The 10,324-nt window shown below is 48.8% G+C and overlaps 1 protein-coding gene across 1 annotated transcript; it reads left to right on the top strand.

Annotated features, from left to right (window-relative positions):
• Positions 1–1,253: 1,253 nt before the first annotated feature.
• LOC128336987 (zinc finger protein 91-like) lies at positions 1,254–8,605 on the top strand. The gene is made up of 2 exons (XM_053277382.1): positions 1,254–1,599; positions 5,888–8,605. The coding sequence occupies exon 2, from the start codon at positions 6,043–6,045 to the stop codon at positions 8,440–8,442; it is 2,400 nt and encodes a 799-aa protein (XP_053133357.1). The 5' UTR covers positions 1,254–1,599; positions 5,888–6,042; the 3' UTR covers positions 8,443–8,605.
• The last annotated feature ends 1,719 nt before the right edge of the window (positions 8,606–10,324 follow it).

The raw sequence follows: 10,324 nt of genomic DNA, 5'->3' as shown, positions 1-10,324 counted from the left end.
ATGATCCTGAGCATCTCCATCCCATTCCAGAATGAAGGGTCTGTCTGGGCAGAATCCCATGCCTGAATCCTTCCCTGTGCACAAATCCCGTTCTGATGGTCCCATCTCAAAAAACAGGGCAGGCGGGGAGGGGGGGTGGGGGGGAGACATCATAGAGCACGAAAAAATGTCCAGAAAAAAGCATCCCAAGAGATCCAGGAGGAGCTGCAGCACCTTCCCAATGAGGAAAGGCTAAAGATCCCTTTCTCTTTTTTGAACGGAAAAGACAACGAAGGGGGAGCATAGGAACAGAGGAAGCTGCCATATACTGAGTCAGACCACTGGTCCATCTAGCTCAGTATTGTCTTCACAGACTGGCAGCGGCTTCTCCCAGGTTGCCGGCAATACAGCAAGAATGGGGGAAACTGTATCCACTCTCACAGCAGTGGCTCTTAAGCTGATTAGAAACGGGTTCTAGGTCAGACAGCAGGTCTTGAGGGTTTAACACGTGGCAGGGCTCCTCAGACCTGGGTCCCCAGATGTGGCTGGACTACAAGCCCCATCACCCCCTGCCGCAACGACCAAGGCCCAGCATTAGTGGAGCGTCGGGGTGAGCCAGGGGGTGTCTTTGTCCGGCCAGCTCAGGAGGTTCCTCCTCTTTCTCACGACGCAAATGCCCAGCTCCCAGCAGAAGCCTCTGCAAAGGTCGAAACCCTTGACCTCCCTCCTGGACCTCCCTTTCCCCTGGAGGCCGGCATGCGGAGGAGGAGGTAGGGGGCAGCCCCTTTGCGACCCATCGGGGAATTCGCAGCCGCTGCGAAGGGAAGGCGACGGATTTCTCCCCTTCCTCGAGCTTCTCTCCCGGTCCTCAGAAGCAGCCTGGAGGAGCCAGGGATCTTTCCTGCTTGGGGCAGAAAAGGCGCTGCCCGCCCGGGTAAAATGCATCTTGCTGTTTGCAACACACACACACACTTTCCCCACGGATTTCTCCGCCACCCCACCCTCCGACTCTGTCCCTGCTCCTTCCTCGTCTGCCTGCAGGGCTGGGAGGTCGCGCCCCGCTGCAGCACCCACACTGGCGCCCCGCTGACCCTAACCCTATTAACAGTCCCCACCCAGCCCCTAAAGGGCAGATCTCCCCCCAGAGAGGAGGCCAGGCTTTGCGGGAGGGGTGTGTGACTCTGTGTGTGTGTGCGCGTGCGCGGCCTTGATGGCTCAGCCAATGAGCGAGAGGAGCTGGGGATGCTGCTGGGACCGGGAGGCGGGGCGGGGACGAGAAGGCAGCATGGCCGGAGGAGGAGGAGGAGGGGGAGGAAGGCCGGAGGGTCCAATCCTGCGCATTGGGAGGCGGATCTGAGAGGAGGAAGAGGAAGCGGAGGGGAGGAGCGAAGAAAGAAGAGTGAGAGCGAGATTTCTGTCCCCACGAGGCGCGCGGCTGCCAAGCCTGCCTGGGCGGATTCAGAGCCGCCGTTTCCTCGACCTTCTTCCGTGGCTGCTTCGAGCCGGAGTGGCGGCGCAGGAGGCTGCCGGCGCTGCTGCTGCTGCTGCTGGAGGAAGGATTGCGCGTGTCTCTGCGCACAAGCGGATCAGGCTGGTGGCTGGACTCCTCGGCTAAAGCAGGTGAGCAGCAGCAAGAGGCAGCCGCACAGCATTCTGGGGAGCGGGGGCAGAGGGGGGGGGCGCTGGTCTGTCTCCCTCCCTCCCCCCCAGCCCCGCTGCCCCCCCTCTCTCCTCTGCAAGGGGAAATGTCCCCGCAGGAGGGTTGTGAGGGCCGCAGCCGGCAATGGGGGGAGGAAGGGGGTCATGGGGGATGGCAAGAGGAGCTTTTCCTTCCCACCCCAGATTGACTTGGCTTCCCCCTGGAAGGGGCAGCTGTGCCCTCCAGATTTACCGGGAAGGCCCCCACGAGCTATGGGGGAGAGCTCCAGACACCAGCTGGGCCTTTCATTCTGCATTAGAGCTTAGCTTGTTGTAGGTCCTGGCTGGGGGCGGGGGGGGGGAGGGAGGGAGGGAATCCACTTTTCCCGTCAGAGCTTTTGGGCAAATTCAAACTCGCAGCAAAGCCTGCTGTCTGGGAAAGCGCCTGGAGAAGGAGAGATGGAGTAGAGTGGCCACATTCCAAGCTCTGAAGTGGGGGTCTCCTAGAAGAGGGAGGGAACTTGTTCTCTCTTCCTCCTGAGAGCAAGATGAGCACCAATGGGTTGAACAAGAAGAAGCAGATTTAGGCCAGGCATTCGGAAGGTGCTAACGGGGAGAAGAGTTGGCCAGTGGAACAGCCTGCCTGGTGCAGTGGTGGGCTTCCAAGCGTAGGCTGGACAGGCATCTGCCCGCAATGCTGTAGCCCTAGGCAGTGGGTAGACTGGAAGATCTTAAGAGTCCCTTCCAGCTCTCACATTCTAGGATTCTAGTCATCTGGGTGAACTGTAGATTTGTGCTCCTTGGGCATACCCTACCATCACTGCACATGGCCATCCTTGCAAAGGAAGGGAGATGGATAGAGAGATTTGTTTCGGTCATTGACCAGCAAAAATAAACAAACAACAGCCAACAATCATATCAAAGAGTGAGCCTTACAAAATTGACAAACTTCGTTGCAACACTTGGCCACATTCCAAGACATGGTGTCTTTAAAACTTGGCAGCACGTATCATTTAGATAAAACTCATCGGGGTGGCCCGGAAATTCCATTAAAAATGAAGAAGGAAAATTGATTCGAATATGCTTGTAAAATCTGCAGTAAAGTCAAAGGTGTGCAGTGGTTTCTCTGTCTCCCGAGCCAGAAGGGCCGAGGCGGGCTGAGTGTGGTCGTTTCGTGAACGTCCCCTCTAGAACTGTGGTGGGGACTGTATTTAGCCGCGCAAGGGTCCTGGCTTTTCGGGATTTTGCTGTTGTTAAGCTGATTAGGTATTCAGCAGGTTTTAGGTTTGAAAACTGATTACCTATATAAATCCCCCTGGTCAGTTTAGCTGACTCTTCTTGCAATTCTATATCAAATGCACGCTGCTTGATGACCCGTATTGCTTGGTCATACCGCATCCTGATCAGCTCCTCCTGGGAAAGGCCATAAGATCGTAGCTTTTGTCTTAACGCCACTTTCCATCTCAAATACATACATAAATACCATACAATATACAAAGGAGAGGAGAGCTGATCTTGTGGTAGCAAGCATGACTGGTCCCCTTAGCTAAGCAGGGTCCCTGCTGGTTGCATATGAATGGGAGACTCCATGTGTGAGCACCATAAGATATTCCCCTCAGGGGATGGAGCTGCTCTGGGAAGAACATCTAGGCTCCCAAGTTCCCTCCCTGGCAGCATCTCCAAGATAGGGCTGAGAGAGATTCCTGCCTGCAACCTTGGAGAAGCCGCTGCCAGTTTGTGAAGACAATACTGAGCTCGCTGGACCAATGGTCTGACTCAGTATATGGCAGAAGTATATGGCTTCTATGTTCCTAAGCAGCAATGGAGACCATCACGTAAAAACCTGAATTAAAAATAAAAAGTCTTCCCGTAAAAGTCTTCACATAAACTGTTATAGTGTTCTAACTTAGGGCTCTCGCAAGAATCATGCGAGCCGATAATTAAAGCAGTTCGTAGAATGCACACTTGGGTGAATTTAGAATCGGGGCGACTAGATTTTGTTGACTGGAAGACCATTTCACACGGAGTGGACTTTGCTCCTGCTCTCTAACCGGGGTCCGATTCCTGTCGAGATGGAGTTTCCCCTTCCAGCATATGCTCAAGTTCATTGGGAAGCGATCACTTTCCGGGCGACTAATAATGTGGAATTTCCTTCTATGGGGAGCTAAATTACGGGATGTGGCTGTGAAATCGATAAGTGGAGGTTGGGAGCCCACCCAATGAGTGAATTCTGCTGGGGAGTCGCTCAAAACCGCCCCATTCAAGAAGTGCAAATCTGCCCGGCTTCAGGTCTGGAGGAAATTCAGAGCACAGGAGCTCCTCACTATATCTTGAGATTGTCTGATTAGGAGAGGGGGAGGCACAACCTGATCGGGAGGACACTGCTGGAATTTGGCAAGAAGAGTTTTATTGTCTATTCCAATTCGAGCGTTAAAGTCTCCAGCCCCTCTTAAGTAAACTCCATGATGGGTAGACTGTATATCGCCTATAAAGGCCTCCAGTCCGGACCAGATCATGCTTGCCTGGGCGTGGATTCGAATCGGTGGTTCATACACATTTACCAGCACTAAGGAGATTTCACCAGCCTTGAACACGGCTGCCATAGTGGAATGATCCATGGTGCCGAGAAGGGATAACGTAACCTGAAGTGTGGTAGAGGCCATCACAGAAGGGAGGTTTCTTTCTCTCTTCCCTCCATGGATCCAACAGGATTTGTATGCAGTCATTTGATGACTGATCTGTGCTGCTGCTGAAGGCATTTGTGTGATCTGTGCTTTGGTTTGGGGTTCAAAATGCCTTTTGGGGTCGCATCAGTTAAATATGCTTCAGGTTTTCCTCTGGGACATCCCTTCAAATTTGCTTCTCAGTTTACATGCTTAGAATCAAAGCACATGTGGCTAGTAATCAAGAGGAATATGCTGGTTACATACAGAAGTATGTTGGACATTTCTATCCTTCCCTTCCTCTGAGGAACGCAGGCTGGAAAACATGCTGCTGTTTCCCCCTTTTTTACCCACAGTTTGATGAATCCCACCCCTTCCCCCTGGATCGCTCCCTTGATCCAGAAGGTGCATCCATGGGTGGCACAGGACCATGAACCCAAGAAAAGCACAGTCTCCATGTCTGAGTGGAAGCGAAAGTTGACTTGGTTGCTCATGCCAAAGGCAAGCAGCTTCTGGCCACACCATCTCTAATGGCTCCCAAATATCACCCAGCTAACATTCCAAGCCAAGGACTCCGTTCGGGCCCAGGTAGAGCTTTCTAAGTTCTAATACAGTCAACTTATACGCTCTATCCTGTCATTGACACAATCAAAAAGTGTGTGTTGGCCTGGGTTTGGGAGCTGTGTCTGCTCCCGATTTTTGACTGTGTAGAAGCAAAGTAAGTGGAAAACCTGGGTAGAAGGGGTTGTGTGGAAGCAAGGTATGGGGGGAAACCTGGGTAGCTTCTTCTCCTGCCTTGCTTCCACACAAAAATTTCTACCCAGGTATTCCTCTTACCTTGCTTCCAGGCAGTCAAAAACTGGGAGCACACACAGCTCCCAAACCCAGGTAGAACACTCGTTTTGATTGTGTGAATGACCTCTATGTGAAATATGTGAAATATCCAACACAGATATACACACCCTGGTAGATGGGTATAAAAGAAGGAATAATGACACACTCAAACACACTTTTTCAGACACGATTTCACAAACACGTCCCTCACACTGGAAGATCTTCCCCTTCGAGGATGGGGCTGCTCTGGGAAGAGCACCTGCCTGCTTGTATGCAGAAGCTTTCAATTTCCCTCCCTGGCAGCATCTCCAAGATGGGGCTGAGAGAGGCTCCTGCCTGTAGCCTCGGAGAAACCGCTGCCAGTTTGTGCTGACAACACCAAGCTACATGGAGCATTGGTTGGACTCAATATATGGCAGCTTTCTATGATCCTAACTCCTTAAGGCATCCCTCATAGGAAGCTGCCATAAACTGAGTCAGACCATTGGTCCATCTAGCTCAGTATTGTCTAGTGGCTTCTCGAGGGTTGCAAGCAGGAGTATCTCTCTGTCTTATCTTGGAGATGCTGCCAGGGAGGGAATTCTTCAATTCCGAGAGTGGCTCCATCTCCTGAGCGGAATCTCTTCCAGTGCTCACACATCAAGTCTCCCATTCATATGCAACCAGGATGGACTCTGCTTACCTAAGGTGACAAGTCATGCTTGCTACCACAAGACCAGCTCTGCCCTCACTTGCTAACCGGGGCTCTGACCAGTTTTCTCTCTTCCTTACAGCACACGTGTGACTTGGAAGAAGAAAAATGAGGTGAAACCCAGCAGAAAATTTATTGGTGGTGCCTGTTGGGGGAAAAAGAGCGCAGATTAAAAGCTGGAGCACAATTTAAGAAGATAAATGGATAAGCTGATTTGTTAACAAGAAATAAAAAAAAATGGAGAAGGTAAATAAAAAAAGATGGTCCTCTCCACGTAGCAAAAGCTTCACTTCTGAACCAAGCATTAAACCTCAGTGCAAAATGCAAGCAGGTGCGAAATCATATGAATGTTTACGCTGTGGAAAGAGCTTCAGCCAGAGTGGTGATCTTACTAAACACCACAAAACCCACATTGGGGAGAAACCACATCAATGTTTGGAGTGTGGGAAGAGCTTCAGCTCTAGTGCAGATCTAACTAGGCATCGTAGAACCCACACAGGAGAGAAACCGTATAAATGTTTGGAGTGTGGAAAGAGCTTCAGCACGAATGGAGCTCTTACTATACATCTCAGAATCCACACTGGGGAAAAACCACATCAATGTTTGGATTGTGGAAAGAGCTTCAGCACTAGTGTACAACTAACTACGCATCGTAGAACCCACACAGGAGAGAAACCATATAAATGCTTGGAGTGTGGAAAGAGCTTCAGCATCAGTGGAACTCTTACTAAACACTACAGAACCCACACTGGGGAGAAACCATATCAATGTTTGGAGTGCGGAAAAAGTTTCAGCTCAAGTGGAGCTCTTACTATACATCACAGAACCCACACTGGGGAGAAACCACATCAATGTTTGGAGTGTGAGAAGAGCTTCAGCACTAGTGTATATCTAACTAGGCATCTTAGAACCCACACAGGAGAGAAACCGTATAAATGCTTGGAGTGTGGAAAGAGCTTTAGCACTAATGGAGCTCTTACTATACATCACAGAATCCACACTGGGGAGAAACCATATCAATGCTTGGAGTGTGGAAAGAGCTTTAGCACTAATGGAGCTCTTATTATACATCATAGAACCCACACTGGGGAGAAACCACATCAATGTTTGGATTGTGGAAAGAGCTTCAGCACTAGTGTACATCTAACTAGGCATCTTAGAACCCACACTGGAGAGAAACCACATAAATGCTTTGAGTGTGGAAAGGGCTTTGGCACGAGTGAAGCTCTTACTCTACATCACATAACACACACTGGGGAGAAACCTCATCAGTGTTTGGAGTGTGGTAAGAAGTTCAGCACGAAGGGAAATCTTGATATACACCATAGAACCCACACTGGGGAGAAACCACATAAATGTTTGGAGTGTGGTAAGAGGTTCACCATGAAGGGAAATCTAGATAGACATCATAGAACCCACACTGGGGAGAAACCACATAAATGTTTGGAGTGTGAGAAGAGCTTCCGCACTTCTGCACATCTTACTAGGCATCTTAGAACCCACACTGGGGAGAAACCCTATAAATGCTTGGAGTGTGGAAAGAGCTTCAACACAAGTGGAAATCTTAACAAACACCATAGAACCCACACTGGGAAGAAACCATATAAATGTTTGGAGTGTAAGAAGAGCTTCAGCAGCAGTGGACACCATCGAATCCACACTGGGGAGAAACCATATAAATGCTTGGAGTGTGGAAAGAGCTTCAGCAGCAGTGGACAACTTACCAGACACCATCGAATCCACACTGGGGAGAAACTACATAAATGCTTGGAGTGTGGAAAGAGCTTCAGCAGCAGTGGACAACTTACTAGTCACCATCGAATCCACACTGGGGAGAAACCACATAAATGCATGGAGTGTGAGAAGAGTTTCAGCACCAGTGGACAACTTACTATGCACCACAGAACCCATACTGGGGAGAAACGACATCAATGTTTGGAGTGTGGAAAGTGGTTCAGCAAGAGTGGAGAACTTACTATACATCACAGAACCCACACAGGAGAGAGACCGTATAAATGCTTGGAGTGTGGAAAGAGTTTCAGCACGAGTGGAGCTCTTACTATGCATCTCAGAATCCACACTGGGGATAAACCATATCAATGTTTGGAGTGCGGAAAACGTTTCAGCTCAAGTGGAGCTCTTAAAATACATCACAGAATCCACACTGGGGAGAAACCACATCAATGTTTGGATTGTGGAAAGAGCTTCAGCACTAGTGTACATCTAACTAGGCATCTTAGAACCCACACTGGAGAGAAACCACATAAATGCTTTGAGTGTGGAAAGGGCTTCGGAACAAGTGAAACTCTTAATAGACACCAAAGAACCCACACTGGGGAGAAACCACATAAATGTTTGGAGTGTGGAAAGAGCTTCAGCCAGAGTGCAGATCTTACTATGCACCATAGAACCCACACTGGGGAGAAACCACATAAATGCTTGGAGTGTGGAAAGCGTTTCAGCTCAAGGGGAAATCTTTATAAACACCGCAGAACCCACACTGGGGAGAAACCATATAAATGCTTGGAGTGCAGAAAGTGCTTCAGCCAGAGTGGAAACCTTGCTTTACACCATAGAACGCACACTGGAAGAACAGAGGCACACCTTACTGCACATGTGCAAATTGAAAAAGGATAGATTGAAACTCATGAAACTGCAGACAAACACGAGAATTTCCCTCAATTTGTGAAATAGAAACCATTCTGAGATTTCTGCTTCCGATTTAGCTTGCTTCCCTCTGCACAATTTTATAGCTATGTTTTGTATCTGTGTTATGAATAAATATCCATAATCCATTCAAGTAGATTAATGAATATTAGTTTTTCACCGCATATGCTTCAGTTTCTTCTGAATAGCTTTATGTGTCCATCTCTGGAATGTGGATTCTGGGTGAAACTCAGTCTGCACAAAGGAGTGTAATGGTGATTTTAATGTTGATTTTTTTAAAACCAGAGGTAGAAATTATATATCTGAGGCCATTATTTATTTATTTACTTACATTTATATCCTGCTCTTCCTCCAAGGAGCCCAGAGCTGTGTACTACATACACGAGTTTCTCCTCACAACAACCCTGTGAAGTAGGTGAGGCTGAGAGAGAAGTGACTGGCCCAGAGTCACCCAGCTAGTATCATGGCTGAATGGGGATTTGAACCCGGGTCTCCCCGGTCAGGCTTCACGCATCTCATTTCAGCCTACATCTTGGAACGTGCCAAACTGGACTGAGTTCAATCCGGCCTGAACAGGGGGATTATGTTGGGAGCAGTCTGTCCAATTTGGAACTGACCCGAAAGGTCCAAATGGCTCAGTCACAAGGCCTGTGTCAATCCCAAGCTCTTTTGGGAAGAGATACTTTGATCAGAAATCGGACGCTGGCAAAGTCAAACAGCATGAAGAAGCTACCTTGATAGGCCTGCCTACGAGCAAGTTTCCTGCCTGCCCTCAGGCACCTAGATGGGGGTAATTATGCACATTTTTGTCTTCTTGATGCATATAGATGCCTCATCTATATATATAACTCTCTTAGAGGTACCCGTCGCTAATCCTGTGTGTGGCAGCTCTCGCGTGAGTTTGCGAGCGAGGGGAGAGAGAGAGGAAAGTGCATCTATATATATAACTCTCTTAGACGTACCCGTCACTAATCCTGTTTATGGCAGCTCTCACGTGAGTTTGCGAGTGAGGGGAGGGGGAGAAGAAAGCGGCGGCAATACGGAACAAAAGGCCAGCTCGGGCTTTGCCAACTCCCCACCCCACCCCCGCCCGCTTTCCTTAACTGGCAGACAGTCACTATGTGACTTAATCTGCTTATTCTAGCAGGGTTTTTTTTAATTTCTGTATTTCTTACAAATTTATAGTCTGTGTAGAAAATACTGAAATTTATAGTCTGTGTAGGAAATACTGAGCTAGATGGATTTATGGTGTGACTTGGTATATGGCAGCTTCCTATGTTTCCCATGGGTAGGTCCTAGGGACACCAAAGTGGTTTGGGTGGAAGGACGTGATGGGTGCGTACTGCCACCCAACCCACAAAAGAAGCAAAGCAGGACTGGAACTCGGGGTCTGCAGGTTCACAAAGTACTCCCTTTCCAGCTTTTCTACACTACAGCAGTTCCTCACTTGCACATACAGGAATTTGACGGATGCATCTTTGAATTAGCAAACTAAGCATTTCCTGCATTATGCAGGAAATGCTTAGTTTGCTAATTCAAAGCTGCAGATTGGGCTTATTTTAAGCCAAATTTTGGGTTACGGCCCATTTGACCCACGAGTATACCCCTCAGGTTCTGGTGCCATTCCCTGATCTCCAATGCAAAGAAAGGGGAGTGTGATTTCAACTTGTTTCTGATTTTAATAACGGAATGGCACCTTTAATTACCCAAGCTGTTTTTCAATAGCTTTACTAAGCTCACAGAATGTTCACTTGCAAACTTGTGGACTACACAGGTTTCTTCACTAACTGTGTCTACTTTAAGCACACACAGGTTTTCTCAGGACCAGATAGAAACTCAATAATTCAATTTC

This window comes from Hemicordylus capensis, chromosome 14 (assembly GCF_027244095.1).
Source record: "Hemicordylus capensis ecotype Gifberg chromosome 14, rHemCap1.1.pri, whole genome shotgun sequence".
In the NCBI taxonomy this organism is placed as follows: Eukaryota; Metazoa; Chordata; class Lepidosauria; order Squamata; family Cordylidae; genus Hemicordylus; species Hemicordylus capensis.
The sequence above is the reverse complement of the archived record's forward strand: the minus strand, read 5'-3'. Positions and strand labels throughout refer to the sequence as shown.

What these genes read in the sequence shown, in the direction of transcription:
- LOC128336987 (XM_053277382.1), top strand. Translation starts at nt 6,043, where the DNA reads ATGGAGAAGGTAAATAAAAAAAGATGGTCCTCTCCACGTAGCAAAAGC.